Genomic DNA, 27,475 nt, shown 5'->3' on the forward strand with positions numbered 1-27,475 from the left:
GAATGTTCGATCCGTAGCCCCGTGGTAGGAGGAGCCTAAGGAAGGGGAAGGGACGGCCAGTGTTGTGTTGTGCGCATGCGCAGGGTCGGGCACTCCCGGGAGAGTGAGGGCTGCTGGGCCTGATGACGTGGCCTGGCGGCGTCCGCTCTGGTGAGCCTTCGGGGAACCCGGCGCCGCCGGAACTGTCCGCGGCCTAGTCGCGACGCGCGTGTGCTCGTGAGCCGGAGCCGGGGACAGCGGCAGCGGCGGCCCGGCATGAGGGGACCCGACGGGGCCGCTGTCATGGGGGAGTGACGCGCCTGCGCCCGCTCTTCCGCGGCCGCGGAGAGACATGAGGAGACCCCGCGGCGGGGGCAGCGGCGGCGGCTCCTGATCCCCGGGATGGAGGAGAAATACGGCGGGGACGTGCTAGCCGGCCCCGGCGGCGGCGGCGGCGGCGGCCTCGGGCCGGTGGACGTGCCCAGCGCTCGGTAAGGGACGGATCGGGCTCCCGCCTCCTAAGCTCGCTCCTCGGCCGCCCGGACGCACCTTCCGCGGCCGCTGCCCAGATCGCTCCGGGTGCGCGCGGGGACCGGCGTCCCTCCGGTTCCGCTGACAGTCCGGAACGCGCTCGTGTGTTCAGCACGCGCCGCGGAGCCCTCCGTCCTCTCTTCCGCGGCTCCCAGGCCGCCGCTAGCTTTCATTGGCTCCGCGGTTGCCCGCTGCAGAATGAATGCTCTGAGATCCAGGAAGGTTCTGCTAGAGTTTCTGGTTTTCGGGGCAGACCGTTAACCTTAGAACCGCCAGCCAATTCACGTGAGAGGTTTTTCTAACCTATGAGGAGCATTTTTGTTGGCTCTTTCTCCCTGAAATAGTAGTTTGATGATACTTAACCTTTCTGACGTCTGCCTGCATAAGTTAGAGGAAGGGTCACCATCATCTCTTCAGCCGAAGAAACCAAAGTACAAACAGATGAACTTTGATGTTCAGGTTTACCCTGCACATAGAGAATTCAGCCTGTCATCTACTTTTCTTTTCCTTTCTTGGCATATTTTATTTTTTACTAAATAAATGTCTGTTCACAGTCAAAAGTTCAAACAGTACGGAAATTCACAGAGTAAAAAGGAAAAATTCCCCTTAACTTTCCCCGCAATGCTCCCACTAACTCCCAAGAGGTAAGTACAGTGACCACTTTCCAATGTGTCCTTCTTGACCTGTCCTAGCTTCTGAGGTAGTGTCAAAGATGCGTAAAATATGGCTCAACAGTTTGGTTGGGACTGGTTTTCACTGACTTTTTTTTAAATGAGGTTAAATTTTTCTTGTTTTTTTTTTTTTTTCCTTGCTCTTGAATACCTCCTTTGAGACTTAGAGATCCTTCTGATGAATTCTTTGGAACTGTAGAAATCGCATTACTAACAATTTTTTGTGTGTGAAAAGGAAAGAACACATAAAATGCTAAAACAGAATTTAAGTCAGCTGCATTTCTGTAGTACAAGTTGAATTTTATAATCTATTTTGAGCAACTCGGTTTTGTAAGAATCAGCAATCAGGTATTATTTACTGAGACATGACAATTAAATGCAATAGGCAATTCTTTTGTAGATTTAATGGAGGGGAAAATGCTGTAAAGGACAGTACCATGTCAGTTGACAAAATGCAGACTGCAGAACTGCGGGCAATAGATTTGAGTATATTCATGTTAAATTTTCTGTAGTTAACCCTATTGATTTTTATAAGAAAATGTCCATGTTTTAAGAAATACAAGTGTTTAGGGGTAAAGAAGCATGATGTATGTGACTTACTCTTAAATAGTTGAGGACAAATGTTAGCCACTATATATAAAAATAGATTTTAAAAAGTTTCTTCTGTATAGCACAGGGAACTATGTTCAGTATCTTGTAATAACCTTTAATGAAGAAAATAGGAAAACGAATATATGGATGTATATGCATGAATGGGACATTCTGCTGTACACCAGAAACTGACACATTATAATTGACTGTACTTCAGTTAAAGAAAAAAATAGTTGAGGGGGAAAAGTCTTTGTGTATTTAGAGAGAGATAATAAGGCCAGCAAGATAATATGTTAACAATTAGAGAATCTAGGTGCAGGGTATTCTATTCTTGCACCTTTTCTGTAAGCTTGTAATTATTTTTAAATAAATAGTTCAAAGTTGTTATTTACTCAAGAGCTTATGATCTTATGTGGTAAACCGTCCTTTGCCATGTTATTTTCGTACTTGCTTAGCAGAGCTGCCCTCCTATTGTAGTTCATTGCAGAGTCAAATTCAACCCAGGATTGGTTGAATTTTGAATAGATTCCAGGTTGCAGGAGTTTTCCTTTATGTCGATTAAAAATTAAATAGTGGTTATAATGTGCCACAAAAACTAATTGACAAATCCTTTAGTTATGGATATTTTTATGCCTGAATTCACAAATATGAATTGTTTTAAGTGTTTCTATGTTGGTTTCAATAAGTCCTCTTTGCAGGACAGGCCAGAGGGTGACAGCAGACATTGGCTGAGCACTTCCTGTGTTCCAGGTACTTTGAGTGCAGCGTTTCACTTAATCCTTAAAACAGTGCCACAGACTCAGTAGTTGTGTCCCTTACTCACAAACCAGGAAACTAAGTCATAGAAAGGTTAAATAATTTTCCCAAGGTCACACACCTAATAACTGAACTGGGATTCAGTTACCCTAAGCCCCATGCATAGGTCCTTCTACTCAGTAGACTCTTAAATATTTATTGAATGAATCAAACTTGACTTAACACACACGCACTGATTTTGTTTTTTAACTGGAGAACTGTGAGCTACTGCAGTGGGCAAAGCCCAAGAAGCAGTTTGAACCCAAAACCAAATTTCAGTAATTCCATGTTTAAAGAACCAGAGATTTTTCTGACCCTTCAAAGAAAAGACCAGTGATACCTTTGATGAGACTAACTAATGGCAAGTAATGATTTAGAAGTTGGGGAGGTGGATTGGATCCCCCTAAATTGCCCAAAGGGTCAGTGAGTAGGTCAGGAGCCACTGCCCACGTTTAAGAGCCTCCTTTCATCACCCCCTAGCTCTCCCCCAATAGTATATTTCCCTCCACAGCATGAACTTAGAATGTGTACTTCTTAGTATATGGTTACTTGACCTAGCTAGTGTTTTGTCTTTAGCACAACAGGAAGACTTCATTAACTGAGACTTTAAAAATCAAAGTATTCATCTTTTAGCTAAATGTTAAAATAATTTTCCTAATTTAATAATAATAATAACAAAAGAGCTTCAATATGTATTAGATGAAAAGTCACATAGCAATATCAAAATATGTGTACAATTGTGAATACATGAATGTATCTAAAATACAGGTGTGTCCATACATGGTGATGCAAAGGAAAACGTTTCGGTGTCCCCAGTTGGTCACCTATGAAGAGGAAATTGGGAATGATTTTATTTAAAACTTTTATAACAACCAGCTATTCAAGAATTACTTTTATAATCTGTTTTTTAGCCGAAAGAGAATAGTGTCAGAAAGGTCATAATAGTAATATATCATCAAGAAGTATTTTTCACAATGTTCCATATGACTGAATCTTGCTATTGAAGTGCCAAATTTTTGAGTTTTGTTAATACTTTAAATAAAAATTATCTAGAAATAATTTTACATATTGCTCCATCTCCTTAAAACAAGTATATTAAATATAATTTACCTTTTTCTTGATGACTTCTGATCATTATGAGCATAATCTTGTGAACTGAGCTTTCTTCAAAAGTTCTTCCTAGTTCTAGTGTTCTGCATATGCTGCTCTCTGTATTTTTAAATTCTCCCTCCCTTTCCTTGCTTCATAATTCCTGCTTAGTCTTTTTTTAAAAATTGAAGTATAGTTGATTTACAGTGTTGTGTTAATTTCAGGTGTACAGCAAAGTGATTCAGTTAAAACATGTATATGTTCTTTTTCAGGTTCTTTTCCATTATAGTTTATTACGAGGTATTGAATATAGTTCCCTGTGCTGAACAGTAGGACCTTGTTGTTTATCTATTTTTTTTACAGTATATATAGTAGTGTGTATCTGTTAATCCCAAACTTCTAATTGATCCTTCCCACCCCTCTTGCCCCTTTGGTAACTGCAGATTTGTTTTTTATGTCTATGAGTCTGTTTCTGTTTTGTAAATAAATTCATTTGTATCATTTTTTTTAATTCCACATATAAATGATATCATATGATATTTGTCTTTGTCTGACTTACTTCACTTAGTATGATAATCTCTAAGTTCATCCATGTTGCTAAACATGGCATTATTCCATTCTTTTTTATAGCTGAGTAATACTCCACCATATACACATACATCTTTATGCAGTAGTCTGTCGATGGACACTTAGGTTGTTTCCATGTCTTGGCTATTGTAAGTAGTGCCACTTTGAACATTGGGGCGTGTTTGTCTTTTTGAATTAGAGTTCCCTCAGGATATATGCCCAGGAGTAGGATTGCTGGATCATAGGGTAAGTCTATTTTTAGTTTTTTAAAGAACCTCCATAGTGTTCTCCATAGTGGCTGCACCAACTTACATTCCAGCCAACAGTGAAGGGGGGGGGGTCCCCTTTTCTCCACATCCTCTCCAGCATTTATTATTTGAAGACTTTTTAATGGTGGCCTGACTAGTGTGAAGTGATAACTCATTACAGTTTTGATTTGCATTTCTCTAATAATTAGTGGATGTTGAACATCTTTTCACGTGCCTGTTGGCCATCTGTATGTGTTTTTTGGAGAAATGTCTGTTTAGGTCTTATGCCCATTTTTTGATTGGGTTTTTCCTACTTAGCCTTTAATATACATGTATGCATCTCAGACTCTGAAGACGACCTTCGCTTCCCTAGTTAAAATACTTGCTTCCACATATATTTCCTTAGAACTCTGTTGCTTACCTAGGTCTCATAAATAGTTGTTTCTTGCTTATCTTTCTGAGACCTCAAACTCCTTGAGGGCAGGGCCTCTATTAAGCATTTAGTTTCTTGGATGGCACCCAGAAATGCATTTAGTTGTAAGTAACCAAACTAAGAGAGCTTTAAACAACTACAGATATATTCTTACATAAAAGAGACCAGAGGTTACTTGTATCTGTTCAGCCCTTCAGTGGTATCGCTCTGTACCACATTCTTGGTCTTTGCTCTCTGTCATCCCAAGTATAGCTCTCATATTCAGGCGTATTATAAAATGGTAACCCTTTTAGAGAATGTGAACACTTAGATAACATTTTTAAGATAAAAGTCCTCCTTTGAAGTCAGAGAGAACGCACAGCTATTTCCAGCTGCCTCGGGCCCTTTTATCAGGAAGAGGGAAGGCTGTTTTACCTGAGGGCCTCTTGAGCCACAAATGGCCCCTGACTCTGTAAGTGAGCAGAGAGTATTTGAAGAATGGCTTCATAGCCCTATGAAGGATGTCCTAGGCTCTTCGCTGACATCAGGAATTTCTAGACTGCTGTGATTTTTAATGTACCTCTGTCTGTTTTCCTGGTCTTTGCTTTTTCCCTCTCTGTCTTGTTGACAGTGTTCTTTGTGTCCTTGCTTCTGTCCTGCTGCCTTCTTCTCCCACCTAGTAAAGAACTTAAGGAGTAAAGCACTTAAAGTTTTGAACTTCCCTCTCTGCTTGATGTCTTTCTTTTCCTTCATTCTACATGCGTGGCTGGGTTGATGATAGTTTAAATTGCCAGCAGCTCGCGTGCCAGCCGTGTGCTGTGTTACTGTACTACCTGTATTGCTGTGCTAGGTATTACTGCATCACTCAGTGTAATTGCAGAGTTAGCGCTCTTTCATTTAGTAAACATTTGCTGAGCACGTATTATGCAAGTCCCTGTGTTAAGAACTGAATAAACAAAACGTTTCTAGCTCAAGTAGTACTTTTATTGGCTAATTATGAATTACTGCCATGACTAGAGTGTTTAATTTGCATTGATATAGTTAAATTTGCTTCAGTTTATATGACTTTTTTCTCTCGCTTAAATGGGCCAAAATCTAAATTAATCTTAGGTTTTAATACGCATTTTGTCTTTCATATTTAAAGATGATTTTACTGTTCGTGTGAGCCAGTGTGAATGTATAATTGGGAACAGTTTAGAAGATGGGAACCCTCAAAGCCTTTTGGTTGAACTTTGATTTTCTGTGTGACATATTAAAAGAGCATGCTTAAGAGACGTGGGCTTGATGCTAGCTAACTCTGTGGGCTTCAACTTCCAAGCCTATGACATGAGAGGAATTGGGCTAGAGGATCTCTAAGGTGTTTTTCAGCTCTTAATGTTAGTGTTCTATTTTTTCTAGCACATATACATTTACTTTCATACCTAGAAAATTGCTAGAGATTTGGTAGATTTTGCATATTGTCCTGTGTGTTTTCAGCCAGTCTACAGACAATCCAGAAACAAAATACACTTGGTCTCATAAATTTTATTATTTTCTCCATTACTCCTTTTTTCATTGACATATACTCACAGTAAAATGCATAGATTTTAAAGGTACTAATTTGCATTTTTCACAAATGTATACCCATATGACTTTCAGCACAATCAAGCTATAAAACATTTTTATCACCCCAGAAAATCTAGTTGATCTTTTAAACAGAAATTTCAGTGAAGTTTATACTGTTCTACAAGTGGATTAAGTAGGAACTTCTGTGCTTTAGGATTTGACTTTCATTATTCCACAATAACATTTTTATTAGCTTCTTGGTGATTAATGATCACAATGTTAAAACCACCAGATTATGTTCATGATAAAAAAAATCCACTTCGTTCCAAATCTGACTTTATTTAATTTAGTATGATATTACTTGGACTAAAACAGAAAGGAGCCATTCAGATGGTGAAGATGTTGGAACTGCTGAGATTCATTCTTTCAGGGACCGAAATTTATTTTAATAGTTGCATCAAAATCTCCCTAAAATATATATTTCTGTGCCTTCCTAATCAGATTACTGTTTGTTGATTCAGTGCCATGGTACTCAATGATTCACATTCATCAATTTTTATATCATTCTACATACATTGATACCACTGTGTACCAAATTGTTTTAACTCTACTGTTTGAATGACAGGTTTCCTTTAAACATCCGTGTTTATTTTTTTGAATTTTTCTCCCATTAGTAGAGAAATTCCTGCCAGTGTGCTGATCTTGGACATCCCTTGTACCTCCTTTTTAATTTATTAACAACTGTTAGAGGTAAACTTAAAAAGCAGTCTCCTGAATGACTTGCAAAGATGATCTGTTAGGTTAGGGGAAGAAATATTAGAATTTCTCAACTTTTTATCTCATTCTTTTTCATTTCTAATTTGTGTATGTTTTATAATATATAATAATATCAGTACAGTAGTATATGTTCTTTATTTACAAATAAATAATGGGTTTCACCTGCAGAATTGTTTTTATTACTCGACGTATATGATCAAAGATGACTACCAGTCTAGAAAACTGAGATGATTTCTTCTCTGTTTTCTAGCTACTTTTTCAGGAGCTCCTTTTTCCTTTCTTTTTATGGCAACCTAATTTTTTCATGGATGCACTATTCTTTCTTACCAAAGAATATTATGGTTTTTGTTGTTTTCTGCTATTTTCTATGATCTCTATATCTTTTACATTTCTTGGTTGTTTTTGTTTGTTTGGTCTCTTATATTATAGGCTTATCTTAAGGGATTGGTTATCCATATTTGGCCATTCATATTTGAGTGAGCCCTAAAAAGCTGGTTAGAAAACCTGTATGGGGCTTGTCCCCTAGTGGGCTTCTCCAAAGAAGGGATCTCCTGCTGGGAGATTGAAGCTTGGCTCTTAGGATGTTAGAGGTAAATGAGGGAACGCAAGTAGGGTGTGGTTAAGAAGAGAAGCTTCCTTTTAATCTCCATGATTTTCATCCAACACCTCATCCCTCCTTTCCCCTTTGTCTTATGTCTAGACCTCTCCAGAGGCTAAGCTTCACATGTCCTGTCATGATTGAGGAGGGATGGTTGCCTGGCTGTGCTGGATGGGAATCTGGGGACCTAACTACCTGGAAGACTTCCTAATGGTCCTTCTCTTTTCAGCTCTCCACGCCCTTTCTGAGCTGCTCAGATTCCTGAGCCTTTTCAGGACTTCTAGGTCAGGTCATTGACTTAATCTGTGATTCTCACTGCAGTCACTTAGGGAAAAGAGGCAAACCTAAGGCATTTACCATTCCTCCCTACCTTTCAGTACTGTGGTCTTCTCATTTCATGGCAGATAGAGTTTGGTTTCTGTTTTCATTCTCTTTGTTTGGATTAATTGTTTAATTGTTTAAAAAGTACATTATAAAATAGTTGAGGCAACTCAGTTAACCAAGAACATTTTTATTTTAGTTTGGCCTTTTTTTAACAGACTGTGTCTATACATAATATGTTCATAGACATACAATGAAAAGAATCTAGAAGTATATATCATAGTGTTAATGGTAGTTATCACATGGATGGTGAGTTGTTTGAGTTTTTGCTTCATTTTTTGTTTATATTTATGGTTTTACCCCTATTGCTTGTATAGTAAGAAAAAAACAAAGATTACAGAATTCCTTGTGATTCCAATGATACTGAAACTTGTTTCTGTTTTTACTTTTCAGATTAACGAAATATATTGTGTTACTGTGTTTCACTAAACTTTTGAAGGCTGTGGGACTTTTTGAATCATATGATCTCCTAAAAGTAGTTCACATTGTTCAGTTCATTTTTATATTAAAACTTGGGTGAGTATGTGGTTCTTCTTTTCCTTAATGCTTTTTAACTTCTTTGAAAATCCTCTTTAAGCTGAATATGTTTAGGAAATGTTACATAGAATATTTTGTGCAATTTATTCCTCCTGACAGATACATCATAAAATATTTTTTAAAAGAATATCTAAGGTTAGAGGTACAAAGAGACTGGGGGAAAAAAAAAGGTTTGTCATACTCTGTTAGCTTGCCAAAATATAGACTTTTACTTTAGTTTGTGTTAATGAGGCTTTTTTTCAGATTCTGATAACATCTGGCTTAATAGAAGATAGCTGGACTCTCATATCTGCATCAGCATTCAGTCTGTTACAGTATCTCACATGAACCAGCCTCTGAAAAGCTCCACTCTGTACCCCTGAGAGAATAAGAGTGAAAAGGGCAAATAATATCTTAATATGTCTATAAAAATAGTTGGACCTCACAGCTCCCTGAAAGGGTCTCAGGGGCCCTCAGGATTCGCAGACCATATTATTGGTGCAGTCTGGTCTTCCAGCAGGCATAGACTATCACCTGAGACTTATCTTGGCACAGATGTCTCTTATTTTCCAAGTTCAGACATGCTGGGCTGTGTTCACCACAGGTTCCTTTCACAGTACAGGGTCCTCATATAGTATAAATTTTACATTCTGTATATCTTAAGAAATTCTCTCTAAATAAAGCTTCTCTGGACCTTGAGATTGATAGTGACCACCTTCTGTATTAATAAGAATCTGTTAGACTCCTGGAGGTATAATTGTAGTAATTATGGGGAGTGATTCTTGACAAGGAGATTTTAAGTACCAGTTGTACATATTTTTATATAACTATTTTGGCAATGTGAAAGGTAGGGATATATGATTAGTACTTTATTCATTCCTATTTCAAAATTTGTTATTACTGAATTTTGGAGAATATAGGAATTATTTTCTTTGGTATTTCAAAGTGTGAAAAAATGTGGAGACTTCTTTTCTCTTGTGGCTTGTAAACCAATTCTGGAGGCAGTTAGAAAAGAAAGAAGAATTCCCAAGGTGTTGCAGTGGAAGCCTTATTAAAATAAGTGTTGTTCTCTGATATTATTTCTTTAGAGGCTGACATACCCTTCAAGTTCTAGTATATTTGTTTAGATGTCTTTACTTAAAGCCACACCTTGTATATAAGATTGATTAATATTAATATATTAATGTTTCAATATTCACAGGACTGCATTTTTTATGGTTTTGTTTCAAAAGCCTTTTTCTTCTGGGAAAACTATTACCAAACACCAGGTGAGTTTTTTGCAGAATCCTTTTGTCCTAGTAGCTTCTTACCCGGTGGGCCGGGAGACAATGCTCTTTCCTTGATCAGGGTTACTTAATGAATGATTTTAGGTGCACAGCAGAACGCTTCCAAAGTTAGCTTGCTCTTGGCTTAATCTTTTCAGAACTGAGGCTTCAAGAGTAAACTATCAAGTCCTAAGATGATGGAATGTTTAAAATGGAATGTAGAGGAGGGTAGAACATTTTTAAAGCATGCATATAATTATTTTCTTTAATACAGGATCCATACTCTGGAAGAGTTACAAATCCCACATGTAGACATGCCCAAGAGCCTAATATAAATGTCACTGAGAAGCAGATAAAACATAGAGGTTAAGAATGAGGCCTCTGGAGTCAGACAAATTCATGTTTGTTCTCCTTACTAACACTTACTTTGAGCAATTTACTTAATTCCTCTACCTTCCTTTTCTCACCTGTAAAATGGAGATAACACCTTCCTAATGGAGCTGTGAGGAATAAATGAATTAAAACATGTAAAGTTCTTAAAATAGTAAAATAGTGCCTGGCATACAGAGAATATGCAATACGTATTAGCTGTCACCCTGATCATCATTATTCCCTTTAAGTATCTGAGCTTGAACCTGCATATCAGAAGTGTCCTGCATTCTGCATAATCATCTCACAGTACCACCTCTTTGGACAGTAGTTTTACACTACTACATGTTTGCTTTATGCCACAACTTAGAAACCTGTGCCATGATTTTTTTTTTATTAGAATGACAAATTTAAGTACCTCTGTTTCAGAGACCAAAAATTTTTTTTTCAAATGAAGAGGGGGAGGGTATAGCTCAAGTGGTAGAGCACATGCTTAGCATTCACAAGGTCCTGGGTTCAAACCCCAGTACCTCCTCTAAAAATAAATAAAAATACATAAATAAATAAACCTAGTTACCTTCCCTCCCAAAAAATCAAATGAGATTAATATTTTAAACCCTGTCTTAGTTTTTTTCCCCCTCTTTTCAAGTAATTGAAAAATTGAATATTCCTGCTGAGAAGAATTTAAAGACTAAAACATTATGTTCCTAGCAAACTTGTGAGAACTAGTATACAAAACAGAGAAAATTGTACTCTGTAGAAAAAGATTTCAAGATCTAACATCAGACAAGAATATAAAAAATGGAAAACAATACTATCTTGCAAATCTAGATTTAGTCAAGGGGTCTTAATACTATTTTTCATTTCAAAATATGTAGTTATTTAGCCTTTAAAATATCTAACTGTTCCCATCATCTTTCCCTATGTGTTTTATTTAAGATTTTGAGATATTTAGCAAAACGTATGACTGAAATTTTTTATTTTTTTGTTTCCATTTTTAGTGGATCAAAATATTTAAACATGCAGTTGCTGGATGTATCATTTCACTTTTGTGGTTTTTTGGCCTCACTCTTTGTGGACCATTAAGGTAAATAAAAATGCATATTTTGAATGTTTGTTTATATTTCTTCACTTTGGATATTAGTTTGTGCCATTATGTTTTATATCAAATATTTGTGTTTATTATGTACAAATGCTTCTTTCACTTCTGTAACATTGGGTACAACTCAACAAGTATATTTGTACTGAGAGCCTGTTTAGTTTGTGGACTAGTTCTTTGGTGAATGCAATTAATATATTGGTTATGATCTATCATAGATACTTTACTAGGGTCCAAACAGTTTCAGAAAAATTTTAGCTTCAGTGGCTTTTTTATTATTCATTGGTGATCTCTTTTAGTGGCTGATTTTAGAAACAAAAAATCTGAAATGGCAAATAAAATCAAACAATAAGGAGAAGAGCAAAAACATTTTGAAATGCTTTTATTCCCCACCTACAACTCGGAAAATCCTCTACTACCCACAGAAACTATTTGAAAGATAGGATTATAAACAAATGTCTTGGGAATAGTGTGTCAATCATCAGATTAAAGATGAGTTAACTCTCATTTCATATTTCCGTAAATCTATATAGAATGATCTTTTCTTTTTTTAAGAGTGATCTTTTTATGTAAATGGTTCAGTTGTGGGGTGGGGAGTGCTTTAGGGTTATTTAATAGGAATTATAACATGTGCAACTGTGCTTATGCATTCTTGTAATATTTCTCTGTGTCTAAATGTCTCTAAACTTACTGAGTAAATGTGTAAGAAAAAGTACATTGCCATTGATGAAGGGGGAATATGGGGACAAGAAGTAAGGAGTAAGATGGAGGATGTTCTAAAGAATCTCACTCCAAATAGTAGGGTGGACAGAGGAGAAAGTGATCAGTGGGAAGTGCTTTGTGTAAAGCCCTTTCCCCTCTCCCAACCAATAGAATAGCTCTGGGTTTTGGGTCCCTGTTGCTTGTTTACCCTGTACTTTGTCAAATGCGAAGTATGTATGATTCCAGTGTCACATCCCTGTCTGTGACAGCAACAGCATCCTGGAGTGGTGGGAAAGCTGGCTGGAATTTCTCAGCTTGGGAAAAGCTCTTTCAGCTTATGCTTGAGTATGACTGAGAGGTAGTATTGCTTATCATCTCTAATATTTTTAATTTCTTATTCATGAAGTGTTGTTTTGGTCTATGTGTGTGTTACTAAATCACTGTCCCTACGTGTTAGGATAAGGAAGGAGAGGGAAAATTGTTAAATTCTTACTTGGCTCTTTCGTCATCTGCTTCTGCCCTCATAACCCCTCACTACCACCAGCTCCTCTGCCAACATGGCCCCACTCATTCCTTTACTAAAATCATCATTCAGTTTCTTAATTAGACTCCTTTGGTGTTTCATAGCCTGTCTTATTTTCGGTTAGTAACATTCTGCTGATATATTTATTTTTTAAAATTGTAATCTCCCACATACTAATAGAACTAAAGTTATCATTGCTGTTTTCTCATTACAGACTATTGAGTAATGAGGAAAAATGAAAAATTTTTTAATGAGCAGCTAAAAAATATGTTACCATGTAGATCCTATAAGCTCCCTTTGGCTGGTGATTATGTGTTTAAATTTTTTTAATGTTACATATATAAAAGAATAAATATAAATTAATATGTTTAAATAATAAGATGACTATTCATGTATTAACATACAGTCCCCCAAATAAAGCCTTACCAATACCTTTGAAGCTCTGTGCATCCCCTTCCTGATTGTACCCCCTCTCCCTCTACCATTGGATGTAACCAGCATCTTAGTTTTGTTTTTCATTCTTTTGGTTTTCTTTTCCATATATGTACATATTTCTTTTTTAATGTTTAACTTTGCAAGTTATTTATTTGCAGGTATTTATCTGCAGCATACTTTTTCTATTCAGTAATTTTTTTTCCCATGTCAGAACAGCTTTTATTGAGATCATGGTGTGCACACTGCAGCCTCCCATCGACCTGGCCTGGGGCTCGGGCCCCTGAGTCACCTGCTGAGCGTGGGGGCTGGCCCTCCCCGAGGGATGTCCCTGGGCTCCTCAGTCCATTCAGTATTATGTTTGAGATTTGCCCATTTTAATGTGTGTAGTATATATGTAGTTCATTCACATACCATAAAATATAATTCACATACCATTAAAATTCACTCTTTTTGTCTTAATCCGTTTGGACTGCTATAACAGAAATACTGTGGACTAGGTGACTTATAAAAAATACAAATGTATTTCTCATAGTTCTGGAGGCTAGGAAGACCAAGGTGAAGCAGATTCAGTGTCTGGTGACTGATCTTTTTTTGGTTCATAGACAGCTATCTTGTCTCTTCACTGTAACCTCACGTGGCAGAAGGGGCAAGGGAGCTCTCTGTGGTCTCTTAAGGCACTAATCCCATCATGATGTGAGGGCTTCACCCTCATGACCTAAGCACCTCCCAAAGGTGCTCCATACCTCTAATACCATCACTTTGTGGACTAGGTTCAATGTATGAATTGGAGGGAGAAGAGGACCCAAACATTGTCTATAAAGTATACAGTTCTATATTTCTTAGAATATTCATAGAATTGCATTCATTTTTACCACTGTGTAGGAGTCGAGTGGATATACTCTAAGTTATATTATCCATTCTCTCTTCAGTGGGCATTTAGATTGTTTCCAGTCTGGGGCTACTGCAGACAATGCTGATGTCTTATAAGTGTGTCCTGGTACAAGTATACAAGAAATCTGTATGATATAAGTAGTATAAGTAGTATCCTACAAATCGTATTATTGGATATTTGTAGCTTCAACCTTTCTAAGGTAGATAATGCCAAAATGTTTTCCAAAACAGTTGTAACTATCTACTTTTCCTGTAATGTTCTATGAAATCAAGGGGAAAAATTTATTTTCTCTTACTTTAGTTAAATTCATGCTTCCTGATAAAGATCAGATATATTTCATGAATGATAATGTTTTATTTTTGTAGGACTTTGCTGCTATTCGAACACAGTGATATTGTTGTCATCTCACTGCTCAGTGTTTTGTTCACTAGTTCTGGAGGAGGACCAGCAAAGGTAGAATTTTCCATTATTAGTTACTTGAAAATTGAAAGTATAAATGTAAAATACTATCCAAGGCAATAAATAGTATCCTTTACCATTTAAAAGAATGCAGGGGCTTTTTCTGCTAATTATAAATTTTTCTCACAAATGTTTTATTTTTACTTTTTATTTTGAAATCATTATACATTCCCAGGAAGCTGCACATATAGTACAGAGAGGTCCTTGTGCACTTCCCTTAGTTTCAAAAGTAACTTCTTAACCCAACTCAAGTATGCTGTCAAAACCAAGAAATTGACATTGGTACAATCCATAGCCCTTATTCAGATTTCACCAGTTTTACATCCACTCTTATGTGTGTATTTGTTTATGTGTATAGATTTGTGTAACCATCACCACAATCAAGATACATAACTGACTAATCACCACAAACATCTTCATGTTTCTTCATACCCGATTCCCTCCCCTACCTCATTCTTAACTCCTATACATCATTTTTGGAAAATACATACCTAAGAACTTACTATATTTAAAGTCTGGTGAATATTTTGCCAGCTTGGAAACTCTGTTCATCCTACATAATTTAAGCATTAGTTTCTTTTTGGTAAGTGCATCACCAGTCTGCAATTATAAATTCTTACAGCTACAGTAATTTTATTTACCAAATTAAATGCTTCCAGTGTGTGATGCACTGTCCTAGTTATAGAGAAAAGGAGAAATAAAGGTAAATAAGGTAAAATAGTCTCATTCTGAAAGGGTCTTTCAGACTAAGTGTTGGAGGCAGATGAATAAAATAAAGTAACATGCCAAATAGAGCAGAGTGTATCTAGGCAGCCTGTAGATTTCAAATTGGATCATGGATATTCAAGTATATGCTACTATTTAATCTTTCCCCCTTACTCACTGAGTGCTCCAAAATAAATGTCAAGTGGATTAAAGATTTTTGTGGTTAAAAAAAAAAAGATATTTGTAAAAACATAGAGTAATATATAGATAGATGATTAATCTATGGGCAGAGAACTTTCCGAGCAGACAAGCCATGGGGAAAAAAAATCACAAAGGGAAAACCCAGTACATTTGACTTCATAATGATTACAAACTTCCATGTAACAGAAATTATTGTGCTAACAACAAACTAATAACAGTAACAAATTGCCACAAATAAAAGTTTTACATTTCTTTTAAAATATAATCACTCAAATCAGTTAACAAAATGCTTAAGATCTTCAACAGAAATAAGCAAAGGACAGGGAAAGACAACTCACAAGAGAAATACAAATGATTTTCAAACATTAAACAAAAATTTTGCTGCACTAATAATCAGAAAGGAGAGTACAGATCTTGCATCTCTTCTCTTTAGTGTCAGTAACGAATCTAGGCATCTGACAAGGTCTGTAATTTTTATTTTTTCCTCAGTTCTGACTCTGAAGCACTGCAGAATTCTCATTTGCCCTCTTTGTTATCAAAAGATTAAATTATATTCTCCATATTTGGGTATTGTTAATGTTACCGTATCCTGATCCAATGAAAATGATGAAATTTTAAATTGTGTGGTTTATGTATACTGACTTTAGTCAGAATACCTACCACATTAATAGAGAATTTATCAAGTGTAGTAATCATGTAATGAATAAACTAGATTAATCGTTTTTCATTTAAAATATTTACTTTATGGAAGTATCTGGTGTTACACCTGTAAATTTGTAAGTAGGGACTGTGTAAATAATGCTTTTTAGATTGCTTCTGTACCCCAAATTCTGAAATATTTGCATAAACCTTGCTAGTATGTTCTTTCTATAATTTTCTTTTGTCACACTCCTTTCCCTGAAATGAGAACGTAAGTTTATCAGCTTTTAAGTGCCTTATACCTTTACTGGATATTAGAAATGGCTTTGCTGATTTTCTTAACATGCCTTCTTAGTTCTTTTATCCTAGAAGAGTGGTAACTAGAATATTGATATTACTGTAAATCAACTGTCTTCTCTATCACTTGCATGTTGTAGAATAAAATAAGTCACTACTAATTATTCCTTAGCTAATTGGGTTTTTCAAACAGAAGCAAAGTAACATTTAAGATTAGTTCTGTGGGCATTTAATGGTTTGTGTATGGTAACATGCCTATCCATATTAGCAAGGAGACAGTTGGAAGTTGTCATTAATATATGTTTTAAGTGCCCTTAAAATATCCTGCAAAATTTGTTGGAGCTCTTTACTTATCTTAACTGTTAATACTGTAAATTTGTATTATATAGTATAAGGCCTTTAATGTCGTGTTATTTTTTTCTTTAAATATTTATTTGAAAAAATTTTTCTTTAGCATTTGTATAGTTGTAGTCTTAAAAATTAACTCTTGAAATAGCCACTTAGTATTATTCTCTTCATTTTCAGACAAGGGGGGCTGCTTTTTTCATAATTGCTGTGATCTGCCTATTGCTTTTCGACAATGATGATCTCATGGCTAAAATGGCTGAACATCGTATCCTTTTGCAAAAGATCTGAGTTTTTTAGTCTGGCAGAAAAATAGAAGACTGGCAGAATGGGAAATGAAGGTATGACTGAATTAAACCGATCGATCATGAATGAAACTCTCATAGATTAATGTAGGTATTCTAAACAGGGATTCAAATAATGAATAAATCCATTCTAAATTAAGTATCGTATAGCATCTCAATGTCTTTTCAGCACCCTAAGTTTTCAGAAATTTAGGGATAATGAAAGAGTATTTTGGAATGTCCTCGTGCTTTTAAAAAAAAAAAAGACTTACCACTCAAACAAAATCAGTCTCTTTGCTCCCTTCTGATTTAACAGTTTAAATGCTCCCTTTAGAAGTCAGTGGGAACTATTAAATACAAACTTTTGAGATTAAATGAAAAACCTTGGCATCTTCTTGCCTGAAAGAAAAAGTTCTAATTCCTTAATCTGGTATTCACTCTCCTCCTCTAAATTCCACCTCAGCCACCACTCTTCTCTTAGGTAACCCCAGTTTTCCAATCAAATATGTCTACTCATTTTCCTCTACAGACATACCTTGTTCTTTCCTATCCACATACCTTTGCCCACTCCATTTAGCAGAACTGAGATCATCAGTTTTGATTCTTCTGCTTCGTGATACTGCCCTAAAACTGCCCAGTTTACTTTGTTACAATGAAAAAGGATGGCATGACTTTGCAGAACTCCAGGTTGATTGTTAGACAACTGTTGCCACACTATCCTCTTTTGCTTGCTGCTTGCTTTGCTGAGGCTTATGTGGTCAGTGATTTAGAAATAGATTTAGGACTGCTTTGACACACCATTCCAAAAGGTCATCCTTAATTCCATTGGATAGGAGTGGTCTAAGGAGGTTCTTTGCTCTTGTCCCTTGTCCTACTTATAGTATGTATGCCTGTGTCTTTTGGAGGTTGTGTACTAAAATTTAACAACTGTGTCTTAAGTGCTATTGTAATTGTTTTGGAGACATCAGAAGAAGTATAGGCCATTCCAATTTATAAATTATGTCCCAAAATTAAATTTTAAATTATTTCCTTTTTTTAACAGAAACATTGTTGAGGGTAGTCAGGTTTGAGGCCCTCAGACTAGTGTATAGTCAACCCAAAATAATGTAACTAAAATTTCAGAAGAACTTCAGGATTAATATTTGGAATTCTTTTCCTTTACTCCAACTTACTTAGCTGAAGGACATCATGACAGTGCTCTAACTCACATGCTTTACACAGCCATTGGCTTCTTAGGTGTGGCAGATCACAAGGTATGTTCTTACCTTTGTTTCTAAAAAGTTACAGCAACTATAACTTTAAAAGTTCATTTAAAATAAGTTATCAGTAATTTATAATACTGCCAGCCATTTATGTAGTTCAGTAATTTGGGTTATAGAAAAAACATACTAGGTCCATTTCTTTAAATACTGTGTATTTAAGGGTTGGGTAGTGGACTGTGTGTTTCTAATGAGACTTACCTGCTTTTGTTCATAGGGTGGAGTATTGTTGCTAGTACTGGCTTTGTGTTGTAAAGTTGGTTTTCATACAGCTTCCAGAAAGCTCTCCATAGATGTTGGTGGAGCCAAACGCCTTCAAGCTTTATCCCATCTTGTTTCTGTGCTTCTCCTATGCCCATGGGTCATAGTTCTTTCTGTGACAACTGAGGTGAGAGCAGGAATTTACTGGTAATGAGTAAAATGAATTGCTATTATAAATTTTAGTTCAGTATACTGTATTTTGTTTCAGTTTGATGTTGCAGGTGGCTTAAATTATCTTTGCATTTTCTTTGTAGTTTTTGAATTTTTTTTAGAGTTAACTTTATTGTTGATAGAAAATACAAATCAAGCACTATTACATTTATATATCCCTTCCATTCCTATGACCCAAAGGAATTAGTTATAGAAGCAATTTAATACCCACAAACCCAAGGATTGGGTGTCACCAAGTATTTATAAAATTATTAAACAATAATGTTTTTGTTTTTTAATACTTTAGGGAGCAATGGGAAAAGTGCCAATATCTTATAGCTCTTATATGTTGGCATTTTATAAATCATACTGAATCATGGGAATATTTGTTTATATGTAAAGGGATTAACTAAAGCATAAGATATGAACTTTATACCCAAATAGTATTGACAGTTTTTTTTTTTAATTTCTAGAGTAAAGTCGAGTCTTGGTTTTCTCTCATTATGCCTTTCACAACGGTTATCTTTTTTGTCATGATCCTGGATTTCTATGTCGATTCCATGTGTTCAGTCAAAATGGAAGTTTCCAAGTGTGCCCGCTATGGATCCTTTCCCATTTTTATTAGTGCTCTACTTTTTGGAAATTTTTGGACTCATCCAATAACAGACCAGCTTCGAGCTATGAATAAAGCAGCACACCAGGAGAGCACTGAACACGTCCTTTCTGGAGGAGTGGTAGTGAGTGCTGTATTCTTCATTTTGTGTAAGCATTTTTCCCCTTAGCAAATTTATTCTTATGGATTCTGATGTTCAGTCATTTACTTAATTTGGGAATTTGTTCAGTGGTTACATTTAGTACTGACAGATACTATGTTGGGTTTTGGTAGCTTAAACTTTTAAAACTTTTTGTAATATTCTTTTTTTTTTCTTTTTTTAGCTGCCAACATCTTATCATCTCCTTCTAAGAGAGGACAGAAAGGTACCCTAATTGGATATTCTCCTGAAGGAACACCACTTTATAACTTCATGGGTGATGCTTTTCAGCATAGCTCCCAGTCAATCCCTAGGTTTATTAAGGAATCACTAAAACAAATTCTTGAGGAGAATGACTCTAGGCAGATCTTTTACTTCTTGTGCTTGAATCTGGTAAGAGTTTTAAATATCAGAATTCTCTTAAAAGCTTAATATTTTAATTTTGACAGTTCTGATACAATTTTAGTAATTCTCAAATTTCTAGTAATTAGAGATGGGCTAAAATTATATTTTCTCTGAATAGTAGAAAGATTACAGGATCATAGTCACACTGCTTAAAGAAATGATTTTTGAGGTATTTTAGAAATGTTAGTTTAGTGTGCTATTTCAAATCAGTAGAAAATGTAGCTTCTAAAGGTTTTTATCTATTCCTGATAGGATCTCACTGCCAACCGGATTACTAACATTTTATAATCTAGTGTATTGAGTTCAACAGGCATGTAAATAAAACTAACTCCTTTTAAATAATTTATAAGATGGACATATCTGATTTAGCTTTGTTTCTTACACTGTATGAAATGAGGATTCCTGTATGAGTGTCAGTTAAATAAAGAGTAAGAATAACCTTTAAGTAAGGTTTGGGTAATTAAGGGTTAAAATCCTTATGATTAAATTCTGATAAATCTCTCTTGAAATAGTATTTCCCAACACACTCCTCCCCTATTTTTTCTTAAACATGTTTTAGCTTTTTACCTTTGTGGAATTATTCTATGGCGTGTTGACCAATAGTCTGGGTCTGATCTCAGATGGCTTCCACATGCTCTTCGACTGCTCTGCTTTGGTCATGGGACTTTTTGCTGCCTTGATGAGTAGATGGAAAGCAACTCGGATTTTCTCCTATGGGTAGGTACACTGACTCTCAGGGTGACACAGCGAATTCCATCTCAGGGAATAAAGTTTTACTACTTTTAATACAAATAATTTTTCAGAGCTTCATTTTTCAATTTGAAGTAGGTAAGAGGAAATAAACCAAGCAGTTGATAAGTACTGAATGGCAATAGCTTAAGATTACACTCCCTGACAAACCCCTCTCATAGGTAGGGAGCAAAAATGCCCAACATGTTCTTTGAGGCAGAGGAATTTGTGTGGTCATTCACGTCTTTGCTGTTAGGGCATTCAAAATTTGAAGTGGCTATGCATGCAGTGTCCTTTCATTAAGTGAATCATTCAGTTCAACCAATAGTAGAATCCCTATTTGTCCAAGGTATTTTGATAAGACCTGTTGTAAATAGATTAATAAATTCAGCTCTTATTTTCAATTGTGTATATTTTGAAAGATGGATGAACCAAAAATACAAATAATTTTGATACAAAGCTGAATCTGTGTGCTGTAACAGAGATACAGAGACTATCAAGGGCTTAAAGGAGTGAGAAATAACTTCTTGCTAAGAAATTAGGACAGGCTTTGTGTAAGAGGAAACACTGAAGAACAACTTTGATAAATATAAACAATTTCAACAGATACACATACGGAAAGAACCTTCCAGCGTTACTATTATATTTAAAACCTTGGTAATTTTCTATCTTGCTATTGTATAGTTGAAAATCTAGACTTATTTCCTCATTTGTAACATAACAATGTTTATATTTTTTAAATATTTGTCATTTTCCTTTTCTAAAAATATATTCTGCATTTTTAGGTATGGACGAATAGAAATTCTCTCTGGATTTATTAATGGGCTTTTTCTAATGGTAATAGCTTTTTTTGTGTTTATGGAGTCGGTGGCTAGATTAATTGATCCTCCAGAATTAGACACACACATGTTAACAGTAAGTCTTCATTTTCCTATTTGAATTTCTACTCATACAGCTCTTTCCCTGCTAAAGTTTAACTACTTGTAGCTTGACCTAGGAAGGTTTTATTTTTATTTTTGATTTAAATCAGTTAACTTCCTATCTTGCTGTTTACATTTACACTGCTGACTCTTGGAAATTAATTAATCCTTTTCTCTAACACGTTGTCAAAATAATAGATGACATTCCGTAACATGCAGATTTTTTTTCTGACTTACTAGATGTTTTTGTTTGAAGATTTGTTTTTGAATACCTGAGGAAATTTGCAGAGGCTTTACTCCATATTAAATTACTGCTAAGGAAACTTAATGTTCTTCTCCCTACACCTCCAAACCTTTACATGTGCCATTCCTTGTAGTTCTCATGCCTTTCCCTCACTTCTGCCCTTTCCGCCTTCCTCAATACTTTGCTTCTAGTGTTGCCTCTGGTGGGATACTTTGCCTTAAACCTTCTCTTCCCACCTCAAAATTTGTACATTTCCCTTTCTGAATATTTCCATTGTATCTTGAACTTTCTTCTTTTAGCAACATTGACTTAAAACCGTTGTTTAATTTGTCATTCTTTCACAGTTAAGATGTAAGTATCTTCAGGACCTGAACTGTATATATTAACTCTTAAATTCTAGCACCTGGCTTGTAGTAGGAAGTCAGCTATTAATTGTTGAATGACTAAAAGCGGTTGAGTCTTCTTGGTGGAAGTCTATATTAGTAAAATGTTTTTGGTTTATAGTTTAGAAATATATCTTGGATTTTAAATACTCATATCCTTTGACCTTTAATATTTATTACAGAAATATTCACAGAAGGGTATAGAGGACCATCATTCATTTTACCATTGTTTATAATGGTGGGGGAAAAAAACAGTGTTCACCAGTGAAAGGACTAGTTAAATTTGGCATTCATATAATAGAATATTATGTGGCCATTATAAAAAATGAGGTTTATCAATATATACTGGCATGGAAAAATTTACAAGAGATACTAAGTGAAAAAAATGACAAAACAGTATTAATGTGATCTTATTAGTTTAAAAAAAGTATGTGTCTATCTATATTAGTATGTGCATAGAAAATACACCATTTTCTTAGGAGTGACTAACCCTTGGTAAAATCACAAGGGACTTTCACTTTCTGTGTTTTTTTTTTTTTATTCTGATGAAATGTAGAAAAATGCAGCATTTCTCAGGAGAAGAGAAGGTGTGTTTATGAAGTGATAAGATCTCCATAAGCAGTATTTCATTTCATTCAAAATTCATGAACAATCTTCAGAATCATAAAGCTGACTGAAATTTTTTAATCTGACAGACAGATGGTCTGAGTCACAGGAATAAATGAATAAGCTCTGTACATGTTTACTATTGTAAATCTCTTCTCACTACCTTTACTTTTAATTAAAAGTAATTAAAATGATCTGTCCCCTTATTTTTATATGTTCTTTTTATAAAACAATGGATTTCTCTAAAGGAGAAATTGTAGACATATATAAATTAAATAGCACCCTGAACTACTTTTCAAAGTTGTTTTGTAAGAGGGAATAATCAAGGGTAACTAACTTTATTTATTGTTTGGGGTGTTATTGTGGTAACATCAAATCAAGGTAATTCCATTTACGCTGTTTTTAAAAAATGAAAGATTACTATTATATATTTGCTTTTCCATTGTACTTTTTTTACTTTGGGAAATTTTACTCTATTTAAGACACAATAAGACTGTATTTGGAATCCATTAGTTAGTAAATTACAATCATTGCCTTTTAAACTGTTAAAGTTTACCAAGTAATATAAATGAGATTTCAGATATGTGTGTATTTGCTCTAGCAAGCAATACTTTCAAACTTTATTTAAATAAACAAAATAAAACTTTGGCATCATTTATTTATTCATAAGCCATGAATCAAGTACATTTTTTATTCGTAGTCATTTAATTAAAGCAATCTAAGTCCTTCTACTTGTCAGCACTTTGGTATTTGTAAGTTAAATGCTTATTCTAAAATATTGTAAAATTCACACTTTTTAAATTTACTTATTGAACTTAGGTTTTATTATAAGTACTTTCAGAACTGTAAATCAAAAACATATATAGCTATATAGTAACTTTTAAAAGGCAAATTTATTTTTTAAATTACAAATTTAAAGGTTTTTTTTTCTCTTTTTGCTAGCCAGTCTCAGTTGGAGGGCTGATAGTAAACCTTATTGGTATCTGTGCCTTTAGCCATGGCCATAACCACAGCCATGGAGCTTCTCAAGGAAGCTGTCACTCATCTGATCACAGCCATTCACACCATGCACATGGACACAGTGACCATGGGCACGGTCACAGCCACGGATCTATAGGCGGAGGCATGAATGCTAACATGAGGGGTGAGTCTTTGCCAAATATTGTCCTACTTTCACCTGTGTTCTGAATTGACACTGTTAATTTGTATTAAGTACTGGGCTTCTGGTACAATTTTATTTTAAAAAAGCAATCTGTAGCTAAAAAGTCTGAAGCCATCTGCTATAGAAAATGATCACGATTGTTCATAAATCCATTTTTAAATAAATAGTTGTAATTATAGAGTCCTTTTCATGGTGACAGTTGATTAAATATTAGTTGCAAGGATAACTGAGTGTGTGCTGTTATGTATTTTCACTACAAAAGAACTAGGAAATTTTTATTGCCATTTATGTTGAGCTGTTTATTCTGATATTTTAATATAAGTAATTCGGGTAATGTCAAAACTTGGCTTATGTATGATTTCTAGGAAGCCTTCTCAGACAAACCACACCATCATAAGACTCATCTCATTGTTATAGTTGCCCACATCCTTACCTTCACCACTACACTGTGATGAAAGTGATGGAAGTGATCACTACACTTGATGGAAGTGATCATTTTTAGTCATTTTGAAGTACTAGCCCCTACGAGAGTACCTGGTGGATAGTAGGTACACAGTAATATTTGTGGAGTGAATAAAAGAACTAAATTACATGTGCTTTAATTTTTAATATTTTCTGTATCTTACTTGTAGGTGTATTTCTACATGTTTTGGCAGACACACTTGGCAGTATTGGTGTGATCGTATCCACCGTTCTTATAGAGCAGTTTGGATGGTTCATTGCTGATCCCCTCTGTTCTCTTTTTATTGCTGTATTAATATTTCTCAGTGTAGTCCCACTGATTAAAGACGCCTGTCAGGTTCTACTTCTGAGACTGCCCCCAGAATATGAAAAAGAACTACATACTGCCTTAGAAAAGGTACTGTATATAATTTCTTCACTATTTTTCTTCCTTTTATAATAGTATTTGAAATTGAGTAAGTTGACCTAATAAGAAATGAAAATGAAAATGACAGTCTTGTAGAAAAATGGACTGAGTATGAGTAGGCAGTTCATGGAAAAAACAAATACAAAATAGAATGTATTCAGCTTGTGGTTTGCCATATCATATTAAAGTAATTAGGATCTGCTGGTGAAAAGTCGGCATCTTGAATATTTAAGGTATAGCATCACAACCCACTCGTTTCATATATAAAATTAGTAAAGTTTTCTCAACTCATAATTTGTGAAATACTACATCCTACCAAGAAAAAGTTTTTTATTTCAAAAATAATATACGTCCGTTACAGAAAATTTCAAAGTACAGAAAAGTACAAAAAAAGAAAAAGATCACATATAATTCTACCACCTGGAAAGAAACACTTTTGAAAGTTGTTTTTCTATACAAAGATATTTTGAAAATAAAATGGCCGTAAATGTTTTGTACTGCTTTATAAATTTTGCCCCACTTAACTATGTCTAAATAGTCTAATACTTTTTTAATGACAGTGTAGTGTTACATGTATGGGTAGTCTGTAACTTATTTAACCAGTCCTCTGTGGTTGAATATGGAGGATAACTTATGAACATGTTATCTCGAATATAACAAATAATACTTGAATGTTTATATCAGTGTAAAGGGAACCTCATAGATCACTGAATGTATCCGATGTTTAGAACAAAGTACATCTTACACAGGTGAAAATGAGTGCAGCAGTTGGGTGTAAAGGCACCTGTGTAAGCCTATTCCCTTTCTATTCCAGACTTCCTTCTGTGGCGTCACTGCCAGGTCAAAATATTTTAGATACTTTTACCTCAAGTTAGTTGTTCCTCCTATTCATTTCTCATTTCTGGGCTCTCCTATTACTTGTTTTTATAAATCAGTTTAATAATGGTTCCTGGACCAAAAAGATTGCTTTATGTTAAATAAATTAGTTTCTAAGTCCATTCATTAATCACATCTCCTTTTATTTGACAGATACAGAAAATTGAAGGATTAATATCATACCGAGACCCACATTTTTGGCGTCATTCTGCCAGTGTTGTGGCAGGAACAATTCATATACAGGTGACATCCGATGTGCTGGAACAAAGAATAGTACAACAGGTAACAATCTTATGTTTTTAAAGTAATTTCAGTTGAGGTAATTCATTCATAAAATTACACACATTGTAAGTTATACAGCTCAATAGTCATTTAATTGTTCAAAAATACCAATCTTTCAACTGTCCAAGTATGTTATTTTTTACATCTAGATGTGTTTTATATCTGAAAATGGTAAAAATTAAAGTTAAGTGTTTTAGGGGTTTTGTTTGGTTTGGTTTTGGTTTTGGTTTTGGTTTTTGTAGGGGGGTGTTTTTGGTTTGTTTGGGGTGGGGGATTGGGTTATTTATTTATTTTTAATGGAGTTACTAGGGATTAAACCCAGGACATCGGGCTTGCTAAGCATGAGCTCTACCACTGAGCTATACCCTCCCCACTAAAAATCAAGTTTTAGTATTTAGAGGACAAGCTTAAGTTAACGTAAAAAAAATTTCATTTATGATCTACTTTGGTTCTCAATAGATTGTCGAGAAGCAAGTTATAAATGTAGCCCTAAATTAATTAATAATAATAATAATAATAATAAAGTTGGCAGGGTACATGTCATGGTTGGAGATAAAGATCAGAAGAGTGCCTGTATCCCTACTCTAGACCCACTGAATAGGAAACAATAGCTGTTTTCCTTTTCTACTTTGAATGTCAGGTCAGTGGTTTACTGGCCTTCTGAAAGATTCTATGTAATATTTGACCAGCTGAATAATAAACATTACTTTGAGGACATATCATTGACTATCTGTGGCTATTTAAAAAAAAGTGGTATCAATTACTTAGCACATATGCACTAAATGCATTAATCTAAAAGCTTTAAATGTGTGGATTTTTATAACAGGTTACGGGAATACTTAAAGATGCTGGAGTAAACAATTTAACAATTCAAGTGGAAAAAGAAGCATACTTTCAACACATGTCTGGCCTGAGTACTGGATTTCATGATGTTCTGGCTATGACAAAACAAATGGAATCCATGAAATACTACAAAGATGGTACTTACATCATGTGAGATAACTTGAGAATTACCCCTGGGGTGTGAACAATGAAGAGTAAATGACTCTATTTACAGTATCGCCAGAAGGAAGAAAATTGTACAAAGACATTTTGCCGTATTTGGAACAGATTTTAAAGCTGCCTACTGTTGGATCAAGGAATCTTTCTTAAATGAAATTTAAATACAGAATGAAGCATTAATTGTACAAGTAAAATAATTATTTAAATTATGTATAAAACAGGAATCTTAAAATTTGAGTGAACATGATATATCACATCTTTGAAAATGAACATATAATGATGGATCCTGATGAAGCCCAAAATTACTTCTGTGTGTTTACTTTGTCAGAAAGCACCTCCATTGTAAATAATGTATTTACATGTTTATTACAAAGACCCAAATGAAAAATTTTTAGTCAATTTTTTGCATAGCCCTAGGATAAAATAGGAATAAAAGTTCTATATTTATGGATTTTCTGTATATAAAACTGGTTTCTAATTATAACTTAAGTCCATTAAGTAAAATCTGTATTGCCACTTTAAATGTACACTAAATTATTTGAGAGAAACTTCTACCACTGACATGAGGCAGCAGTGAGAATAGAGAAGGATAACATTACAGTTTTGATGTATTACAAAAGCCAACCACTCTGTAAAATAAATTTTTTTACTTTTGGTAATA

At 35.0% G+C, this 27,475-nt stretch overlaps 1 protein-coding gene across 2 annotated transcripts; it reads left to right on the forward strand.

The window, feature by feature from the left end:
• The first annotated feature begins 57 nt into the window (after window positions 1-57).
• SLC30A5 (solute carrier family 30 member 5) lies at window positions 58-27,475 on the forward strand. 2 transcript variants are annotated; one of them, XM_074359239.1, is made up of 16 exons: window positions 59-470; window positions 8,578-8,700; window positions 9,902-9,968; window positions 11,336-11,421; window positions 14,351-14,438; window positions 16,812-16,899; window positions 18,092-18,168; window positions 18,392-18,562; window positions 19,059-19,347; window positions 19,522-19,730; window positions 20,302-20,459; window positions 21,257-21,386; window positions 23,567-23,768; window positions 24,419-24,645; window positions 25,684-25,812; window positions 26,639-27,475. In XM_074359239.1, exons 1-16 carry the CDS (start codon window positions 382-384, stop codon window positions 26,807-26,809), a joined length of 2,304 nt encoding a protein of 767 aa, XP_074215340.1. In that variant the 5' UTR covers window positions 59-381; the 3' UTR covers window positions 26,810-27,475. The 2 variants fall into 2 exon arrangements, with proteins under 2 accessions (XP_074215343.1, XP_074215340.1); XM_074359242.1 differs by lacking the exon at window positions 18,392-18,562 and having other exon boundaries at window positions 58-470.

This window comes from Camelus bactrianus, chromosome 3, assembly GCF_048773025.1.
Source record: "Camelus bactrianus isolate YW-2024 breed Bactrian camel chromosome 3, ASM4877302v1, whole genome shotgun sequence".
NCBI lineage: Eukaryota > Metazoa > Chordata > Mammalia > Artiodactyla > Camelidae > Camelus > Camelus bactrianus.